General features: G+C 45.2%; 1 protein-coding gene across 3 annotated transcripts in view; it reads left to right on the top strand.

Moving 5' to 3' along the window:
* LOC137541821 (upstream-binding protein 1-like) overlaps positions 1-22299 on the top strand; it is an 84404-nt gene that overhangs the window by 1192 nt on the left and 60913 nt on the right. For all 3 annotated transcript variants that reach the window (XM_068263342.1, XM_068263344.1, XM_068263343.1), the window contains exon 2: positions 21710-21852. In XM_068263342.1, coding sequence (XP_068119443.1) covers positions 21710-21852 — 143 coding nt within the window. The remainder of the gene's footprint in view (positions 1-21709; positions 21853-22299) is intronic.

Here is a 22299-nt window from a genome sequence, read left to right as displayed (position 1 = left end):
AAGTGGCCAAATTTACTACTTCCATGTAGTATGAGAGCTTGCCTACACAATTTGTCCATATATGGTCAGTATTCGGCCAATAAAAATTGGATGTGTATTATTATTATTATTATTTATTAGATTTATATAGCGCCAACATATTACACAGCGCTGTACAATAAATAGGATTACAGACAATGATAACAGGGTTGACAGAACAATACAGGTAACAGACCATAGATACAACAATACAGGTAATAGCAATAAGGTACACAACACAATGCAGATAATAGTACAATGCCAGATCATAAACTGGAATGGTAGTGGTAAAAAATTACCAGTTCCAAATTCTGGGTAAAGTGCACACAGTCAAGTATGATACACAAGGGAAGAGGGCCCTGCCAAAGGCTTACAATCTAGAGGGAGGGGCTGGTGACACAAAAGGAGGGATGTACCTCATTCCTGGTACACACCATTAATTTTTTCCGTCAAATTGATGGTCGATAATTTCTGACAGGTACAATCTGATTTACGATCACTTTTCCTCTCGGTTTTGTACAGAAGTGATCAGAAAATCAATCAGAAAAATGATCGGAAATCAGATTGGACCTGCCAGAAATTTTTGATTTGACTGTCAATCTGATGGGAAATTGCATGGTGTGTACCCGGCATTAAAGGACAATTGAAGCAAGAGGGATTATGGAGGCTGCCATATTTATTTCCTTTTAAGCAATACCAGTTGCTGGGCAGCCCTGCTGCTCCTCTGCCTCTAATACTTTTAGCCATAACCCCTGAACAAGCATGCAGCAGATCAGGTGTTTCTGACATTGTCAGATCTGACAAGATTATGCTTGTTTCTGGTGTTACTCACACACTACTGCAGCCAAATAAATCAGCAGGGCTGCTAGGCAACTGGTATTGTTTAAAAGGAAATCAATATGCCAGCCTCCATATTCTTTTCTCTTCAGTTGTCCTTTAAGAAGCAGAGGGTTAGCACTACAGGCAGGCAAGCATTAGAAATCACACCTTCTGTACTTCTCACATTAGGACACCTCTTCATGCAACCATAAAAATCAGAATATGGATATGCAAAGATCCTGTACATACCCTCGGAAGCCATACACTTCTGTATGGAATGGATGATATTTGGGCTTTCTTTGGAGACCCAGGGTTGTGCAGATTTAACATTCCATCTGGTTTTCCATATCTGATTTTTCAGATCAGCATATTTTATCAACAATTGCACGGTGTAGGAAGTGTATTGGTTAGGATTTGGGCAGATCGCATACACTGCACCGTGACATTGTGGAGACAGTCAAAATGTAATCAACACTTCCCAACGTCAGAAAATGCTGCATTTTCAGTCACACACAGTAAACTGTTTAAAAGTTATTCACCTTGAGTTCTGTTGAATATTTGAGACCTATTAAGTCAAAGTCAAATCTGTCTATTATCACTTGATCCATTTAAATACAGTAGTATATGGCCATATGTTGTCAAACCCCTGTAGAAGTGACTTTAGCTATATAGCAGTCTGATCCTGTTGTCGCACTATTTATATCTTGTGTAAGGATTTTTGCTACGCATCTCTTGGGGATGAGGTTTCCTTGAGATCATTACATGGAGTAATTACTGTATGTATAATCTAGATTTTTTTTTTAGTTTTTTCTTTTCTTTTTTTTCTGTAGTTGATTTTCATAGTAGTTGATTTTCAGGACAGTTTAAAAGTGAAACAAAACATGATTTTAGTTACACAACTCCCTGCCCATCTCGAGGCATGGATTTACAAAGAAGCATTGGTAGCTAAACAATCCTGCCTGGTTTGCATTATTCTCATTCTGACTGAATCTCTCTGAGAAGGATTGTAGTCTATAGTAAGAACTAGAAATGAGGTTAAAATTCAGATTTTCAACTGACCAGTTAATTAACCAATACAATTAACCAGCTACTGGACTTGAAAGTAGAATTTTAAGCTTGCCTATAGTAATGATATTAAAGACTGAGATGAAACTTATCCGAGGTGGCCAATAACGACCCCACTACACCTTGGCCAGCGATTAGCTAATTCTGCCGATAGCTAGCAGAGAACATTGTTCTGCCCACTCACACCTCCCACTGTGTGACGTCACTTGTGTCATTCAGTCGGACCTCTGCTCCCATGCCTAGCAACAGTACACGTTGCTAACCTGCAGGCTAGCAATGCATCTGTATAGCCACGGCCCTGCAATGAGATCAGGTTCCGATCACCACCGGGTACCTTGCCTTGTGTGTACAAGGCTTTGGTGGCTGATGACTGGGACCCTGACCATGTACCTTTAAGGCAGGGGACACACTTGTCTATTTTAGTGGGCACTTTCTGCACAGAAAACCTGATTTAGGGTAGGAACACACTAGGCAGAATCGCATATGCATTTTCCACTATGTGCTATAGAAAACGCATATGCGATTCTGCCTAGTGTGTTCCTACCCTTAGGCTACTTACACACCAAGACGTTGCGTTTTAGGGGACGTTATGGTCACATAACGTGCCCCTAACGCAACGCATGGTGGTGCGGGAGAGGACGGTAGAGTGAGCCGCGTTAGGCGGCTCTATCCGCATAAGGTCTCCCAGAGTGGCGCTGATTGGCCGGCGGGACCACGTGATGCGGAGCGAGACACTCCGCATCACGTGGCCCCGCCGGCCAATCAGCGGCCGCCAGTGCAGTGCATATTAAGTAGCCATGTGCGCGGCTACTGTAGCGGCATCTCCCCGCCTCCTCTCCGCCCCCCACTGAGCATGTGCAAACAGTCTAACGTGGCTAAAGCCGCTAGAACGCACAGCATGCTGCACTCTCACTACAACGTGCAGCGTTATATGTAACGCAACGTGGGCAGTGTGAGCAGCCCACTTGTGTTACATTGCTGTGCGTTGGGGGAGCGTTACAGGCTGCACTAACGTGCGCCTGTAACGTCCCTGTGTGGAAGCAGCCTTAAACTGAGAACTCATGGGAATCAATGGGATAGTTCCCACTTGCATGCATTTTTGCGCACAGAGAAGAACTGACATCATGCAGGATAATTCTTCTTCTCATCAGCGGCTGTGAAAAAAATGTGTGCATGTTTCCATGGCTTGCAGCAAGTAAAAAAAAAAGTCAGTAGCAGCAGACTGAAATTAAAACATAATATTGGTATTATTTTACAAAATTAACTGCATTGTGATAATAGTATATGGTATTATATAATACACATTTTTTAACTAATGTAATGTAACCCACGGTCTCACTGTACTGTGGCGCATTGAACCAGTGATTTTGCAGTGCTATAGCACATTGTACCAGTGGTCTGGCAGTGCTGTAGCACATTGTACCAGTGATCTCACAGTGCTGTGGTGTCCTGTACCAGTGATTTTGCAGTGCTGTGGCACACTGAACCAGTGATCTCGCAGTGCTGTAACACATTGTACAATTGAGTTGGCAGTGCTGTAACACATTGTACTGGGGATCATGCAGTGCAGTAGCACATTGTAGCAGTGGTCCCGCAGTGCTGAAGCCCATTGTAGCAGTGATTTCTGTGCACTGTTGCACATTGTACCAGTGATCTGGCAGTGCTGTGGCAAATTGTACCAGTGATCTCACAGTGCTGTGGCACATTGTACCAGTGATCTGGCAGTGCTGTGGCACATAGTACCAGTGATCTGGCAGTGCTGTAGCACATTGTACCAGTGATCTCGCAGTGCTGTGACACGTTGTACCAGTGATTTTGGTGTGCTGTTGCACATTGTACCAGTGATCTGGCAGTGCTGTAGCACATTGTACCAGTGATCTCGCAGTGCTGTGACTAGGGTTGCAACGGTATGAAAATTGACGGTATGATAACCGTCAAAAAAATACCGCGGTATGACGGTATCACGGTATACGGTATTGTACAATTATTCTCATTACAAATACCCTTATAAAAATGAGACAGTCAAATTTAAACAAACTCTTCTTTATTAAACCCTTAAGGGTTAGTGTCTGACCTCCTGTCATGCTTCAAACCAACAATACAAAAAGTAAAGGTTAATCCAAAATTCACAACAGAGCAATTTGCTATTTTGCTGGCTTTCATTCTTAAAGTGGACCTGAACTCTTGCATAGGACTGAAAAAACACATAGATAAATGCACCCTGTATGTATTTAGAGAGTTTAGCCTGTTTAATTCCCCCTCATTTGTGTCTAATGATTAAACTAATAATCACAAGTTGTAATCTGATCTCTCCCCTGTGTGTCACATGACTGCCTATGGCAAAGAGAGGGCACTAGGGCAGATAATAAGGCCATTTGAAAATGAGAAAGTACAGGAGGTTATGTCTGTCTGCTTCCATGAATCAGGAAGTAGAAACTGTGCAGATTTATTTTAGGAATTGTATCAGGTTCAGGTATAACAAGGAAATGTTTTTTTAAAGGTTATCATGCTGTTGCATATCTTTTGGAGCACAGAGGAGAACGTTCGTCTGAGTTCAGTTCCACTTTAATTGGTTCTTAACTGTTATTAAAGTGTAATAAATTGCATGCCATGCATTATATTATATTACAGCCAGAACCTGAAGTCTTGTGCACCATGCAATTTCCCATCAGACAGATGGGTCGACCTATAACTAGATACTTTCCGACAGATCCAATCAGATCTCCGATCGTATTCCTGAGCGATTTTCTGATCACTTAGATGATTAATGCAAATCAAACAGAAAAACGATCGGAAATCAGATCAGACCTGTCGGAAATTATCCAATTCGACCCATCTATCTGACATGAAATTGCATGGAAAACACCAAAAATACAATAATTAAAGGTCAATCCAATTGCCAACAGAGCAAGAGCAGAGCTGAGGGTAAATCTTCCCATGGAGAGTGACCCTTCGATCAGATCATGAGATTAACTAAAGGTCAATCCAAAATTGCCAACAACAGTTACAGGGCTAATTGACACTTTATGCCTGGCTGGCCCTGGGCTGGGTACCAGACTGACTGGTATTCAATGAGTAGTATATACACACTAAAATGTGCACTGCAATTTCCCATCAGACAGATGGGTCGACCTATACTAGATAATTTCAGACAGATCCGATCGGATCTCCGATTGTTTTCCTGATTGATTTTCTGACCACTTAGATGATCAATGCAAATCAATCAGAAAAACGATCGGAAATCAGATCAGATCTGTCGGAAATTATCCAATTCGACCCATCTATCTGACATGAAATTCACATTCACAATTTACATCATGAGAGATTAACATGCATTTGTTTAGACCAGGTTATGGTGAAGAAATGTAAGCATGTTGAGAGTTTCAGGGCTCATCCTTGACCGCTGAGGAGACAGGATATGTCCGCTGGTACTAAAGATTCTCTCTGAAGGCACGCTTGTTGCAGGTATGCAGAGATACTTTCTTGCCACATTTGCCAGAAGAGGCATTTCTTGCCTATGCATTTTCCACCAAGAAAGAGGGTCAGCGTCACTGCTGATAGTAGGAAGAGATATGTACATGGACACTTCGGACAGCACTTTTTCATGAATGTTTTCATTTCCTAATGTTGCCTTGTTCTGCCGGGATGTGATTCGCTGTAGCAACCTAGATAGACCCTTCTCTTTCTTAGTGGTGGTGGTGGTACTGGTAGTGCTACGGCTTTCTGTTCCCTCTGCTCCTTCATTTACTGGAGTGGGTTCTTCTAGTGAGTGTGACATTGGTGCAAGATTCTCAGCTTCTTCAATACATGCCTCAACTGTGTCATCCAGGTTTTTACAAAAGCTTCTCTTAAATCGGGGATCTAGTAAGCAGGAGATGTGCTACACACGTTGCATTGACTCTGTGTATCTCCCTTCTAGCAAGTCTTTCCTCATTATAGTCTTCATCTGTGAGGTAAGTATGCTGTCTTCAGTTTGCTCCTTAAGGATTTCATTGCCAATGTGCTCAAGTATTGGTGTGAGTGAGGACAGTGTGACCCGTTTCTCAGAGGCAAGGGCATCAGTGAGCTCATGAAGTGGTTGAAGAATCTTGTTGACATTCTCAAGAGTGGCAATGTCGCTGTCTTTTGGCATGAGGTGCCATGTACCTCGGTCAATGGCCAGCACTGCGCAGACAGCCTGTTGCTGTTCCAGGAACCTGGAGATCATCTCAAATGTAGATCCCCACCTTGTTACCACATCATGGATTAGGGCATGCTCATGAAGTTCCAGGTCTGCCTGTTTCTTTTTTAAATCTCTTTTCTTTTTCCAACTCCTAGAAAAACCCTGTACTAAATGTCGGCAGGCTCTGACAGCTGATTCTACCCTTTGCATTTTCAAGACTTTGTTAATGGCCAAATTTAAATTGTGTCCAAAACATGTGAGCCAAACCCAAGGGAACTCTAAAAAGGCCTTCTTCATATTTGACGCGTTGTCTGTAGTAATTCCACACAGGCTTTCCTTTGGAAGATTCCAATCCTGGAGAATGTTGTCAAACATTTCAGAGATGTGTTCTACAGTGTGGTCTTCTGGAAAAAAGAGAGTCTCCAAGCAATGACATATCAGTTTCCAATCTGAAGAGAGGTAGTGGACTGTAAAACTAATGAATGGTTCCCCTCCTCCACTGCTACTGGTCCACAGGTCTGTGGTGACTGCATACCACATAGCTTCCTTCAGCTGTTGTTCAACACTGGATCTCACTTCTTTGTACATGCGAGGTATTTCATTACTGGAAAAGTATGTTCTTGATGGCACCTTGTACAGTGGGATGGCCTTTTTCATCAGGTGTAGAAAGCCAGGTTTTTCCACTAATCTTAAGGGCATCATGTCCTTGGCAATGAAGTATGCCACAGCACGGTTCAAATCTTTGGCTTGTTTAGACTTGGGGTCTAATTTTGTTCCCTTTATAAATGACTGCATGACAGTTGGTAGAACAGTGCTGGAATATTCAGTCTTCTTAGCTTCATCCTACAGAAAGAAGAAACAATGACCACAAAATCACTCACTAAAATATGTATATTACATATAATTTACATTTAAAGTGAAGCAGAGACAAAGCATCCTCATGTTTTTTACCATATTAGTGGGAAGTTGGCATTAGAGAAAACACCTACCCTGGCCTGCTCTCTGTTTCATTATTTACTGTTCATTCAGATTGCTTCTTATCAGCCCATGAGCCCGGATAAAATCCCAGACTGAGCATTCAGTCTGGCTTTGCTATAATGACTCAGGCACAGGCAGATAATGATTCATGAGCAGCAGAGCCACAAGGGGAAGGGGGCAGGCTTAAGGTGGCCATACACTGGTCGATGTGCCATTAGATCGACCAGCTGACAGATCCCTATCTGATCGAATCTGATCAGATAGGGATCGTATGGCTGCCTTTACTGCAAACAGATTGTGAATCGATTTCAGCCTGAAACCGATCACAATCTGTTCAGCTGCTCCTGCCCCCCCCGTATACATTACCTGAGGCTGGCTCCCGGGCGTCTTCTCCGCACTGCACCGCACCGCTGTTCTTGCTCCATCCCGGCACTTCCTGTGTTACTCCGTGACCAGGAAGTTCAAATAGAGCGCCCTCTATTTCAACTTCCTGGTCACCGGAGTGACACAGGAAGTATAAGCGTACACTGGGACATGCGGAAATGCGGTGCAGCGAGGAGAAGAGGACCCCGGAGCCAGCTTCAGGTAATGTATACATGCTCGGATCGGGCCCGAATCGTACGCCGCAAGCGACGCGCTCCTACCGCCGGGCGATCGAGAGTAATTTCCCGCACGGCGCGATCGACGGACCGATCCGATTTCGGGAGGGAATCGGATCGGCGGGTGCGTTTAGCGCAAGCGATTGGCAGCAGATCCGATCCCAGGATCGGATCTGCTGTCGAAACGGCCGTGAATCGAGCCAGTGTATGGCCTGCTTTAGGCTTGAAAAGACAGCACAGAAGAGAGACTCACCTATAAAGATTCCTGAACAAAGACAGACTGAACGGCGCTCAGACAGTCGGGGATTTTATCAGGGGTGATAAGAAGCAAGCTGACAGTAAATAATGAAACAGAGCAGGTCAGGGTGTTTTCTCTAATAATGTTGCAACTTTTCCAATGATATATGTTAAAAAAACATAAAATACATGAGGGTGCTTCGTCTCTGGTTGCCTGGTTGCACAGGCATGCACAGGCCTAAAAGTACACAGCATGACAGCAATAAATGCAGCATTGATAAAAAATTAGGCAGTGAGGAAATTGAAATGGGAATGGATGGATACATACCTTGCTATGTTGTAGAGAGTGAGACACAGAGGGATGGTGTTCTCGGAGATGGGCAAACATGTTCGAGGTGTTTCCTCCTTTGGCAGCCACTTTTCGCCCACAATTGCGACATACTGGAAATCCGTCCTCCATGACAAAGCCACGGTCGTTTTTGGGATATCCAAAATGTTCCCATGCTGCAGATTTGACTTTTTTATTTGGTGGATGGAGCAGGATTCTTTCTGCCGTTTTCTGCGGCTCTGTTGCCTGCATGCTTTTGTGTAGCTCAATTTCCACTTCCTGTGTTTACTTCTTCTGTGCATCTTAGGATCAGCATCCTGCATATTTCTTGACTCAGCTGGCTGCATCTCTGCTGCCTCAGCCTGCATGATCTGTGGCTGGTGGAAATCCTCCTCAGGTAGCATTCTGCAGTGCAATTCTCTTTTAAAACTAGCTTATTGGTGGCAGTGGCAGTGGCACGAGGACTGGGAGAGATCAAATTACAACTTGTGATCAGAGTGACTTGAGCTTATGCACAGCACAGCCGGAGGTGGTAGTCAGACTCAGTCTCAGAGATGATGACACATTGGGGAGATCAAATGACTTGCTTGCTTAGTGCACTCACACAGGCTAAACTCTCTAAATACATGCAGCAGGTGCACCGTGCAGCCAGGGTCTGGCTCAGGCTGGCACTGGCAGTGGCAGGCTGGCCCAGGCCCCAGAGTCAGACACAGTGGGGGAGGCTCTCAGGCGGCAGGCCATGAGGTCAGGTGGGGCTGCCGCTGGATGCATACCCTTTTTTTTTTTTTTTTAACAGTAAAAATTTTTATTGAGTTTTTTTTTGAGGTTAAACAGGTGAGAGTACAAAGCAGAATGTAGTATACACAGCAGGTAGTTAAATTTGCGCTTGCTATATCAAGACAGAAATACACAGGTTGTTGCATTGATTAGTGGTAAAAACATATAGTAGTGTCCTTCCATCTTAGTAGCTTTACACATGTTGTATCAATCAGTGCCATCGACAAAGCTGCTCTGTAAAACAGAAGTAAGTATGGAAGTGGGCACAGAAGGCCCAAAGGAGAAATAGAAAGAGTGGAGAAAGAAAGGTAAGAGAGAGAAGGAGTATTGTCCGCCTCGGGCCCAGAGCCCCCCCCCCGGTCTATTCTAGAATGGGAATAAAGTTTTCGTTTGTGGGATCGAGTATTCTACTCTCCCATACACCCCAGACTTTGTTGAATTTTTTAGGGCTCTTCCTATTTAAGTATGTAGTCTTGTATAACGGTAGAGCATTATTAATAGTTTTGGCCCACGTACCAATAGTAGGGACAGAGTTATTTTTCCAGAATTTTAGAATTTCCTTTCTGGCATAGAAGCAGAGTATTCTCACCAGGTTTTGTCTATGTACTGAAAGAGTATTATTACCCATTTTCCCCAGCAAGAGCATCCCCATATCCAACAGAAAGGAGGTCTGCAGCAATGTATTAATAATTGTGAGGACTTTTTCCCAGAAGGGCACTATTTTGGGACAGGACCAGAAGATATGTATGAAGCTGCCAACGTCCGTTGAGCATCTCCAACAAATATTTGAGTTGCTATTACACATTCTATGTAGCCGTTCGGGGGTAAGGTATACTCTGTGTAGGAATTTAGTTTGAATAAGCTGGTCGCTGGCTGCAATTACTGTGGTGGGAAATTCTGCTAGGATTAAATCCCAGTCTTCTTTAGTTAGAGTAGGTATATCAGACGTCCATTTCTGAAGGCTCTTATTTAATCTTGGGTGATTGGAGCTGAGAAGTTCAGCGTAGATAGCCGATAAAGCTTTGGGAAGGTCCTTGGTCATGAGCAATTGTTCTAAGCTGTCAGTATCTAAGTCCGGGGGTTGAGAACCAAATTGCGATCTGTGTGCATGTCGCAATTGCAGGTATCTAAATAAGTATTTATTTGGGAGATTGTATTGCGCTTTTAGGTCTTGGAACTTGCTTATAGAGTTTTCATGCTGAATATGGGAGATGGTCTTTATTCCATGTCTTGCCCAAATAACCGGGTCAGGAATAGTGGTAAAGTGTCTTAAGTTTGGATTTCCCCATAACGGCGTGAAGGGGGAGATAGTGTTAGGGTTAGTGATACGGGATCTGGCTGTTGTCCAAGCCTTCCAGGTTGTTGACATGGCTAATGTGGTTTGAGGGTTGGCTTTTGGGCCTCTATACGGAAGGTTAGTGAGTTGTTCATATGAGCCCAACACCGCTGCCTCAGCATTTACAGCAGGATTCGATTCGTCCTGTGAGAACCACCAGCGTATCGTGACGAGCACTGAAGCCCAAAAATATTTTTGGAAGTGGGGGAGAGCCAAGCCCCCCCTACACTTAGGGAGTTGTAAGAGATCTAGAGCAATTCGTGGTTGCTTACCCGCCCAAATGAAGGATAGAACTATTTTGTCAATCTGTTTAAACAATGAGGACGGGAGCCACACCGGGGACTGTCTGAACACATAGGTAAACTTGGGCAGGAAGATCATCTTGAGTAGATTTATTCTACCAATTAGATTAAGTGGGAGTCTATTCCAGACTTCACATTTATTCTCTAGTTGTCGGACAATCGGATCTACATTAAGTACCCGAAATTTTGTGATATCGTTAGTTATTTGTATACCTAGGTATTTGAATTGGTCAACCACCGCGAGAGGAAGATTTGTTGAAATAGGCCGAAGAGATGCGTCATCTAAAGGAAATAATATAGATTTGTTCCAATTGATCCTGATTCCTGATACCGCGCCAAACTCCTCAAAAAGATGAAGAGCCGCGCTGAGTGAGGAAAGAGGGTCATTGAGGTACAACAGGACATCGTCTGCGTAGAGAGATATTTTCTCTTGCAGGTTTCCTAATGTTAAACCGTTCACTATGGGGGATTGGCGGATACAAGCGGCTATAGGTTCCATTGCTATAGCGAATAGGCTGGGTGATAACGGGCATCCTTGCCTGGTACCTCTCTCCAGAGTAAAGAACTGCGAAATCGTGGTTCCTGTGCGGATTTTGGCCCTGGGAGAGTCATAAAGCATTTGGACCCACTTAATAAAATTGTTTCCGAACCCAAGTCTACCCATAGTTGCCCATAAATACTTCCATTCGACCGAGTCGAATGCCTTTTCGGCGTCTAGTGAAACCACGACCCGTTGTCCCATATTAGTATGCGAGGCAGCGATGTTGGTTATCAGCCTACGTATGTTAATATCCGTGCCTTTACCAGGCATAAACCCTGTTTGATCTTGATGTATTATCTTGCATATACATAAATTCAATCTATTGGCCAGTACTTTTGCAAGGACTTTAGCATCCGTATTCAAGAGGGAGATAGGTCGGTATGATGAGCATTTTAAAGGATCTTTCCCAGGTTTGGGAATCACAATTATTAGGGCTTCTGACATAGTGGGAGGAAGGGAGCCATTGTCAAAGGATAGCTGAAAGATATTTTTCAGTCTAGGAGCTAGCAAAACAGCATATTGTTTGTAGAATTCTGCAGGGAACCCGTCTAGACCCGGGGTCTTGCCAGTTTGCATGTCTGCAATAGCATCTCCAATTTCGTTAATAGTGAGTGGTGCATCAAGCATCTCCCTATCTTCTACAGATAAGGTTGGTAGATTAATGTCTGCCAAATAGTGGATAAGGTCGTTGCTACTCTTTTCCAGTTTGCTTTTATAGAGGTTATTATAAAAACGAAAAAAGATCTCGTTAATACCTTCAGGTTCAGTTATAAGATTGAGTGAGTCATCTAGCAGGCGTGGTATGGTGATAATGGGCTGAGTGTCTTTTGATAACCAGGCTAGCAACTTCCCAGTTCTATCTCCCTGTTCAAATATTTTTTGTCTTTGTTCTAGGAGACTTTTTTTGGTGGAGTCTATTCTATAAAGCTCAAGCTGTGTGAGAGCCAGTTGCCATTTATTGTATGTGTCGGTATCTTTAGTAGCAACATAGTCTATTTCTAGGTCTGTTGCGAGTTTTTCCCTCCATTGTACACAAGCTTTGGATTGGTCTCTGGCAAATTGTATAGCCCCCATATATTGTCCCCTAATTACAGCTTTACTCGCGTCCCATACTATTTGTGGAGAGGTAGAGTTTAAGTTCACCTCCCAGTATAGTTTAATTTGGCGTTTTATAATGTCATCGATCGTGGGATCAACTATCCATTGCTTAGATAATCGCCAGACTTTGTCCTTCGGTCTTGGCCCTAATAGTAGGATCAGTTCCAGAGGTGCATGGTCGGAGATTCCTCTAGCAAGAAACTGGGTAGCTTTAATTAATGGGAGGGTTTCGTTAGAGGCTAAGGCTAAATCTATTCTGGATAAAGATCCATAAGAGGCCGAGTGGCAGGAGTAGGCTCTGGTTGTAGGGTGTTTCCATCTCCATACATCTACTAGAGAGTAAGCCTCAAGCCATTTGCTAAATTCCAACGTATCCCTGTTATTACTTTTGAGTCGATCAAGCTTAGGATCATGCACAAGGTTGAAGTCCCCACACATTATAAGTCTCTGAGAGGGCATTTGTGCAATAATGGCTATGATTCTGTCCAGTATGGCAGTGTCTGCCGGGGGGGGCAGGTAAACATTTACCAGAATCAGATCTTCCTGATTGATAGTAGCTCGCATAATTATGTATCTACCTCCTGGATCAGTTTTGATTTCATGTAGGGTAAAGGGAATATTTTTGTTGATAAGAATTGCAACACCTCTGGAGTATGATGAGTATGTTGCATGGTATGCTTGAGCTACCCAGGGCTTTTTAAGTGTTAAAATCTTTCCCCCTACCAGGTGGGTCTCCTGCAGACAGCATATATGGGGTGCGTGCTGTTTAATGAAATTAGTGACTAGTGTTCGCTTTATTTTAGAGCCCAATCCTCTCACGTTCCACGAGATAACTTTAACCGAAGACATTAGGGTTACGAGTGATAGTACCAAGAATCTTCTGTAGCATGAGGGTTTTACCCCTCCCACTTAATAGATATAGCCAGTGTGAGTCCCTGGTGGTAAAATTGAGGGGACGCCTGAGAGGGCCCAGGCCAGAAGCGGACAAAAGAAGACAGAGAAAAGAAGTAGTTGTAGTGATACATTGCATACATATCCATAGTACATACACAACATAAACCCCAAACCCAAGAACCCCCCACCCTACATCCTGTGAACCAAACATAAACCTCAGGACGTCTTAAAAACCTGAACTTTTAACTTGTCTTTAGAAAACAAAGAACCTACAGTCCCAAATTAGGACTGGTGCTTAGTGAAAGCTTAAAACCTCCCCCAGTTGGGGTTTATCCTGGGGAATACAAAATGAAAAGGAAGAAAACGAAAAGAGAACAAAAAAATTCCAGCAGGGGCAGTGGTCTACGTGACCAGGAGGCCGCCGCCCAGCTTCACTCAGTCACAAGACTGAGGGTTACACTTGGTTACATCAGAAATCTTAACAACATCAAATTCTTAGTATTTCATCCATCCATCCAATATTCATAATGCATGACAATGTGGTTTGAGTTGCAAATTTGAGAGACCACTTAAGAGTTAAACATTGGTTCAAAGAGCACTGGGGAAAAAAAAAGGGGGGGAGGGGGGGAGGAGGGGAGAGAAGAAAAAAGGGGGGGGGAGGGGCCACCTCAGTGTAGCAGACCCTACTTATTGAAGAGAAGTAGATGTAGGTATGGAGGACAGAGAAGGTCCCATCAAGTGTATGGAGGGTTTATACTGTTAGTTTAACAGTAATAGTAATTACTGCTCCAGTTCAGATCCCTTCTACCTCTCAGTATTATACTTCACTGACTTTAGCGGTGTAGGTTGCCTTTTTAATGTATCTAGTATGTGTGGGAGAAAGATATTCGTATCGTTGCAGTAGGCGGGCATTGAAAGGAGCATAAGGGCCTACATCTATCTATCCAAGCAAGTATAACCTCACATAGTGGGAATAAACACATATACCTAGTATACATAGCTACTATATTGTATGCACTGCATATATGTTTGCAAAGGCAGAGCGAGGAGGACGTAAGTAGGAGGCCAGGCCGGGGCAGGAAACAGACACCAAGCAAGTTTGTAGATTAAGCATTGTAGTTATTGGTAGGGGAAACCACATCATGCCCATAAACAGTTTGGTGTAGTCCATAAGGATAATGTAGGCTCTGGTCTATTCCATGCCCCAGTCCCAGCCCGAGTGCGCAAGCCCAAAGAGCTAGCCCCATAGCATTGTGTTTATTTTATCTGTTAGTTAAGGTATATACGTACATGTAGATAGTCAAATATAGCTTGAGGTCTTCAGTGAAGGAGCTGACAGTGGCATCCCCCAGACGTGTTAATCTTATAGATGTAAATACACTGCATTCTCAGAAGCTCTTTGCCTATATCATAAACGTTTTATAAAGTGGGAGTTTCCAGCAGATCTTATACAGTTACAGTCAAACATAGTTATATTTGAGGCTTTGTGCCGCCATCTAGTGGCGAGATATGAGATTACCTTAAAGGGATACCGCAGGGGGGCCGGGGGAAAACGAGCCGAACCCACCCGGGGCCTCCAATGGTCCCCCGCAGACACCCCGCGCCCGCGCAGGCGCCCACCGACGCCCCGGCCCCGCCCCCGGTCCACCCCCGGAACCCCCGACCCCAAAGCCAGAAAACCACCGCGCCCGCGCCGCCGCGCCCCCGCCCCCGCCGACGCCACCAAGAGCGCACAGCGCAGGCCCAGCATGGTCTGTGCCTGCGCAGTACACCCCCGGCGACACCAGCGGGAGCGAGGACACGGCAACGCAGGCGCAGCGGCCCCCCGACCCCAAAGCCAGAAACTCCAGAAGCGAACCGGAGGCGGGGCCGGAGCACCGGGGAGCGGCCGCGCCAACACAGGACGTCCGCGGGGGACCACCAGAAGCCCCCGGCAAGCCCAGCCCACCCCCCCCCGACCCCCCCACAGCACCCCCCCAAGTAGTGCCGTCTGGGTGATTACAAGCCAGCCCCTCCAAGTCACATAGACTTTGCGGGGTATTGCGGACACCTTAAATTGTATCACGCCATCCCTGCCCATGATGGCCAGTTTAGGTATTCAGCTCGGTTTTTCCATTAGGTCCATTCCCCATAGTCCCACTTAGTGGGAAGTAAAAGATATACCCAGTATAAATAGTCGCATAAATATACTTGCAGTAATCATACACATAAGGAGGGGGGGAAGGAGAAGGGAGGGGGGTGCTCTAGAAAACATTAGAACATAGAACGTGTAATAGATCAAACCTATTGCATATAATTTCTCAAACAGTCATCGGCAATAAATCAAGTTTGGATACTCGCATCCACCCTGTCTCAGTGCCACGGCTGTTAATTAACATAAAGAGTCTTCAGTGCCATATTTGCATGAAGAACTACAACAGTCAAAACGGTTAGCAGATGGATATCAGGCTGCGGGCGTGCAGAGAGAGCAAAAGTAAAAGGTAATGTATAATGATCAGCATAGGAGCAGCATAGCAAAATATTTCAACGTTATTGGGGTATATAGCAGTTAAGGTCAGATGGGGAACTCCTCCACGGTAGCGTATTTTCTTTTTGTTGCTCGTGCTGCCGCCATAGCGGCTCAGGCAAACAGTCCAACAGCCGTTAGAGCTAAGGAGCGGGAGCTGTGCGCGCCAACTTGCATTCAAATGTACATGTGAGACTCACAATGGTTCATATACTTCTCGCCTCGCCCAGAGAATACAAAAGGTGTACAGAGTTCAGCAGTCAGTTCAGCAGTCTATCTGCCCATATAGCGCCCCATTTAAAGCGAGATATTCACACTATAGGGGTGCGATAGTGTAGGGCATAGCAGTTAGGTAAAAAAATAAGACTCTATAACAGTGCAGGGCGGGCTTTAGCAAACGTATGCGTTATCCAGTCTACCAAGAACTATAACAGATACATGTACTTATCCCATTACGGATCAGCGGGGCGCCTCTCTAGCCAGCGTGTAGCCTCTCCTGGGGTGTCAAAGAACAATGTGGTGTCGCCATCTTGGATCCGCAGCTTTGCTGGAAACAGCATAGAGTATACAATCTTCTTCTCCCGCAGTTTGGCCTTGACAGCATGGAAGGAATAGCGTAATTTCTGAGTTTCGGTAGTGTAGTCTGGGAATAGCATAAGCCGGCTGTTTCCCACCTGTAGATCTCCTATTTTCCTAGCGGCCGCCAGTATGGCATCACGGTCTTTAAAGTTGAGGAGGCGGAATATTAAGGGTCTCGGGTACTTGCCTGGAGGTCCGGGCTTTGTTGGTATGCGATGTGCCCTTTCTATGGTGAAGTATGGAGAGAAAGTTTCCACCGGCAATAATTGCTTGAGAAGATCCTCCATATATAGCGAGGCATCATTCCCTTCCGAGCCCTCTGGGAGGCCCAGCAGCCGCAGGTTGTTGCGTCTATTGCGGTTTTCCGCATCTACGGCTCTGTTCTCCAGCTGGGACAGTCGTTGCTTCATGTCGGGGATAGCCGCTTCGTGGGCGTTAACTTTGTCCTCGGCATCCGATATTCTCTGCTCCAAGTCTTTGGTACGGTCACGGAGATCTGTGACATCTTGGTGAAGGAGACCAAATTTGGTCTCTATGTAGTCAATCTTGGTAGTCAGAGCGGATTGACACGTTTTAATCGCTTCCATAAGTTCTGCGGTGGTAGGAAGTTGAGTCATCTCCTCCGCGTGACTTATTGCAGCATTCGGATCCTCCGGAGTTGGGTCCTTTTGAGCGTGCTTCGGGACATGCAGGGTACTCATAGGTTTATCGGTAGGTATTCCTCCCTCTGTTTTATCTTTTTTGTCTCCTTTTTTATTGCCCATGTCTTCGTATGGAGCAAATCGCTTTGGAAGCCTTTGTGTGCGCGAGGGGCCTGCTAGAGCGGTCCTGTAGTCGAAGGCCGTAAAGTCTTCTCCGACCGGAGGTGAAGGAGGAGGGTCGCACCACGACTCCAGGGTGTTTGGGGTGCAGTTTGCCGTTAAGAATAGGCAGCTCAGTGAAGATAAAAGGACGGATGGCTATAGATGTAGTGAGCCGGGCAGCGGAGCTCCTAGACCACGCGTCTGCTCAGGATGCCATCTTGGCCACGCCCCCCCGGATGCATACCCTTAAGATGGTGGTGGCGAATTGGCGTTGGCGTGGCGATGCCCTTATTTTTTTCTTTTGGGTGGCTCTAGGGCGTTTCCCCCTTGCCTTACTTTGTTGCTGGCCTGGCTGGAAATATGGCTCCCTCCTGGGTCGTACAAGCTACGCAGCGGCAGTACGCAGCACTCTGGGGGGGAAGGCAGGAGGAGTACGTGCCTACGTGGTGCGTAGGTGCGTGTGCGCTCCAGCTGCTAGGGGAGCAGCGTTTAAATTACATGCCACGGTCGCGGCAGGTCGCACTCGCGTCATCATTACAGGACGCGTACGCAGCCAGCGCCTGACGTCAACCCGGAAATAGCTGATGGAGACGGAGAGAAGGGCAAACCGGTATTTCGGAAATGTGCACGGTACGGTTACCATGTAAATTAATACCGCGATATATCGTGAAACCGGTAAACCGCGGCAACTAGCTGTGACACGTTGTACCAGTGATTTTGGTGTGCTGTTGCACATTGTAGCAGTGATCTGGCAGTGCTGTAGCACATTGTAGCAGTGATTTCTGTGTGCTGTTGCAAATTGTACCAGTGTTCTGGCAGTGCAGCTGATTTTAACTCACATCTCCTGTTAACAGTCTATTGTGCAATAGAAACTACCACTCCCTCCATGTCATTAGCCCTCTTCATACCACAAGCAGTTGAAATTCAGGTCTGACAATAAGTCCTTTTGCACATGTAACAGATAATTTAGATACTTCTCCCCAGCCTTCAGTTTGAATGAGAAATACATTATTGTTATACTGAAGGTAATTTTTGTGCAACTCAAAATGCTTACAATATCTTACAATGTTTACCATTCATGATTATTTTTAGTTTTTTTTAATCTTTTTTTTATTTTCTTTACTATGGTTCACATTTGGGGTGGCCAATTAGAAGCAACCATTCAAATGCAGCTGCATTATTTGATTAGTCCATTTCCAAGCTGCATTCATTTGCATAAAATGTGCATCAACTTGGAATAATTTGCATTTCATTGACTACCCCTAGTGTACAGCATTGATTTACCATATAGTAAAGCTTTGCTTTCTATGATTTAGGTAGGGTCCACTCTTTGAACTTTTGCTTGCGTTTTCATGATGGTTTGTAAAACCATTTTTGATTTCTGCATTGTGATTTTCCTGCGTTTCAAAATCAACATACGCATACCGCTCACAAATTTTGTAGTTTCCAATCATGCCCTTAGGTTTTTAATTATCGTAAATGAAAAAATACTTTTATTTTTTTAAAGGATGTTTAATATATTTTTTTTTATTAAAGCTTGCTGTAATTAATTCACTGTGACAAGTTAAAGGACAACTGTAGTGAGAGGCATATGGAGGCTGCCATATTTATTTCCCTTTACGCAATACCAGCTTCCTGGCAGCCCAGCTGATCTATGTGGCTGCGTTAGTGTCAGAATCACACGAGAAACAAGCATGCAGCTAATCTTGTCAGATCTGACAATAATGTCAGAAACACCTGATATGCTGCATGCTTGTTCAGGGTCTATGGCTAAAAGTATTAGACCACAGGTTGAGGATTACTTTAAAGGACAACTGTAGTGAGAGGGATATGGAGGCTGCTATATTTATTTACTTTTAGGCTAGTTTCACACCAGGACGTTGCGTTTTAGGGGACGGTATGGTCGCATAACGTGCCCCTAACGCAACGCCTGGTGCTCTCTAAGGTGGACGTCAGAGTGAGCCGCGTTGTGCAGCTCACTCTGGCGTCCGTGATGCCGTGATGCGCACTCTTGGACGCATGCGGCATCATGTGGTCCCGCCCGGCCAATCGCCGCACAGAGCGGCCGCTCCAGGAAGTAAACACTGCACGTCACTGAGTGCAGTGAATATTAATTAGCCATGTGCTTGGCCGCTCTCCGCTCCTCCCCAACATTACTGCGCATGTCCAAGCAGTCTAACGCGGCTCTGCCGCTTACAAAGTACTGCATGCAGTACGTTGTGTAATGGCGCAGCGTTACTGTGTAACGCAACGTGGGCACTGTGAACGACCCATTGATTTTTCATTGCTGTGCGGTGGGGTGCGTTACAGGCTGCACTAACGTGCGCCTGTAACGTCCCACTGTGAAACCAGCCTTAGTCAATACAAGTTGCCTGGATAGCCTGCTGATCCTCTGCCTCTAAAGGCTCATACACACATCAGAGATCAGACCATAGTCTTTTGAAAATGAAAGATCACGGACCAATCTTACCACTCTTCATGTAGTATGAGAGCCATACCTACACAGTCTTTTCTATGGAGCAGAACTCCCCATCAGAAAAAAATCTTTGCAAGATGCTGCACACACTGATGCTGTACAGACACAAAAGATCATTATCTGCAAAAGATCTGTTCCTGCCAAAGATCCGTTCCTGCAAATTGCATTCATAGTCTGAGATCTGCAGATCCTCATACACACCTTGTTTAACTGACATTCATCTGCATATCTGACAATCATCTGCAGATCTGAAAATCCATCCCGGTGTATCTGATCTGCAGATGAATGTCTGTTAAACAAGGTGTGTATGAGGATCTGCAGATATCATAGACTATGAATGCATTTTGCAGGAACGGATCTTTTGCAGGAACAGATCTTTTGCAGATACTGATCTTTTGAATGTGTACAGCATGTTTGTGTGCAGCATCTTGCAAAGGTTTCTGTCTGATGTGGAGTTCAGCTCCATAGAAAAGACTGTGAAGGTATGGCTCTCATACTACATGGAAGGGGGTAAAATTGGTCTGTGATCTTTCATTTTCCAAAGACTATGGTCTGATGTGTGTATGAGCCTTTAGAGGCAGAGGATCAGCAGGCTATCCAGGCAACTTGTATTGACTAAAAGGAAATAAATATGGCAGCCTCCATATCCCTCTCACTACAGTTGTCCTTTAAAGTAATCCTCAACCCAATATAACTACACTTTGGAGTTTGCGTAATGCCTATTGATAACCAATGCCTTAGTGGTAAGCTAGAGAATAAAAAGAAAAAAAAGAATCTTGAATTGGCCCTCATCTTAAATTTGCCCTGGGGCCCCTTAAGCTGGTCCTGCGAATTGGAAGGAAGGAGAATATGACAGCCTCCTTCCCTCTCTCTCATTTCAGGTATCCGATAAAGTATTTTGTGTGTAATTGGGGCAAAGATCCGTGTGTGCAAGAAGTGCATACATTTTTCACCGTGTAGCTTTTTTAGACACATATGTTCCTCTCCAAGCAGTGAGGCCTTCGTTTTTGTTCAAATTTCAATGTGCTGTATTAATAAATTGACCGATTAATGGATTTAAAACATTGTACAGTGGATAGGGAGGAACTATAGGGAGGTGCTATACAACAGTTTGGCTTGCAGTTTAATGCTGACGGCATATTACAGGGACTCTCAGGTCCCATCCTGCTCCAGAGAGTAAGTACGGTCAGCATTATGCATGTTTAGCACCAGCACCTCGCCAGGTCTTCCCCGTCTCCCATACTTAACTGTTTCTCTCGAGGCCCCTGCAGAGTCTTCGGCAGAGTACTGTCTCACCTGTCGCGGCGGGCACGCTGCTCCCCATCTTCATGTTCGCAGGAGAGCCTCTCCTCTGTGATCTGGCGCATGTGATTACCTAATTACATGCCGCGGGTCAAAGACTGATGCAGCCAGCAGTGGATGAAGACTGGGAGCACAGGGCCACAGACAGAGAAACACGCCCCTCTGGACAGGTGAGTCGCTACTCTGCTGATGACTCTGCACGGGCCCTGGGGAGTAACAGTTGGGAGGAAGACATTGGGGGGGCAAGGCATCTGGCTTAGGGGCCCTGCGGGTGGGATTTTGCATCAACAAATGGGACCCCAAGATCAACTTAGGATCAGGGGGGTCAGCTCTGTCACCCCTCCCCCAAGTTAATTTTGTCGGAGGTCCCCATTGTAGGTAGATCCGACACTGAGTTTCGTAACGTACATTGTTTTGGCTTGAGATGTATTGTTTAAATGATGTGAAATCAGAATGACATGCTCATTCCCCTAACACGACCCTGGCGTTTGTTCTGAACTCGCTTGGCCTTATACAATTCACTCTTTCTCCTGAGTTTTCTCTGCTAGGTTATATTTTCACAACTTGTAAATAAACCTTTTAAACCACCAGCAAGCAAGCAAATCTTTAAAATCATTTTGACAGTACTTTTTCACCTACTCTTTGGTACTTTTTCCATTGCTAAAAAGTTATTTTAAATTGAAGATAAAGAATTATCTCCTAGGAGAAAATTCAGAAGAAAACGTGAATTGCGTATGGCCCCTGTATTTTGTTTCCTCCATTTTCAATAAGGACATACTCCTACCTGCTGCATCTTGTGCTTTTATTGGGCTGCTTGGGGCTATCTGCATTTCGCTTGGCTGTAGCCATCAGCTGCACTAATTGTTATTGTATTGTTTGTCGTCTGCAGGGAGCAGATATCACTGCCCTTTCTCAAGCAGGAGGACCAACCAATGCCCACCCCATTGTGCCCGGCATTCCAGTTCATGCTGTGCGCCCCCAGCTCCCCTGCCGTGAAGCTGCATGAAGAGACGCTCACCTACCTCAACCAGGGTAATCCAGCCTGTCTGTAATCTGTGTGATAAATGTGTCTGCAGTATCAAGTAGAAGCAACCCTTAGGTGGTTGCAAAGGTGGAACTCTGCAAAGAACTACTAACACAGACGTGTCCTATACGACAAGCAGATTGAGGCCGGCTTCACACCACAGCGCACCGCCAGAAACAGGCCTTTGGGGACTGCGTTAGTATGCGGTAGCCCCCGTCTCGCAGCCGGCCAAACAGGAAGTGACGTTCAGTTCTTGTGGCTGATGCGATCACGTGCGCGGAAGCTTATTGCAAAAAATACGCTTCCGCGCATGTGCAACGCATAAAACCTGCGGTGGGTTTTCACATACGCGTCGCCATAGACTTGCATGACTTCCGGTCCACCGCACGTCAGCATTGGGGATGTGGCGAAACGTCACTGCCGTCGCATCACGCTGTACCGCGTCAGTGTGAAAG

This window comes from Hyperolius riggenbachi, chromosome 12, assembly GCF_040937935.1.
Source record: "Hyperolius riggenbachi isolate aHypRig1 chromosome 12, aHypRig1.pri, whole genome shotgun sequence".
Classification (NCBI taxonomy): Eukaryota; Metazoa; Chordata; class Amphibia; order Anura; family Hyperoliidae; genus Hyperolius; species Hyperolius riggenbachi.
The sequence above is the reverse complement of the archived record's forward strand: the minus strand, read 5'-3'. Positions and strand labels throughout refer to the sequence as shown.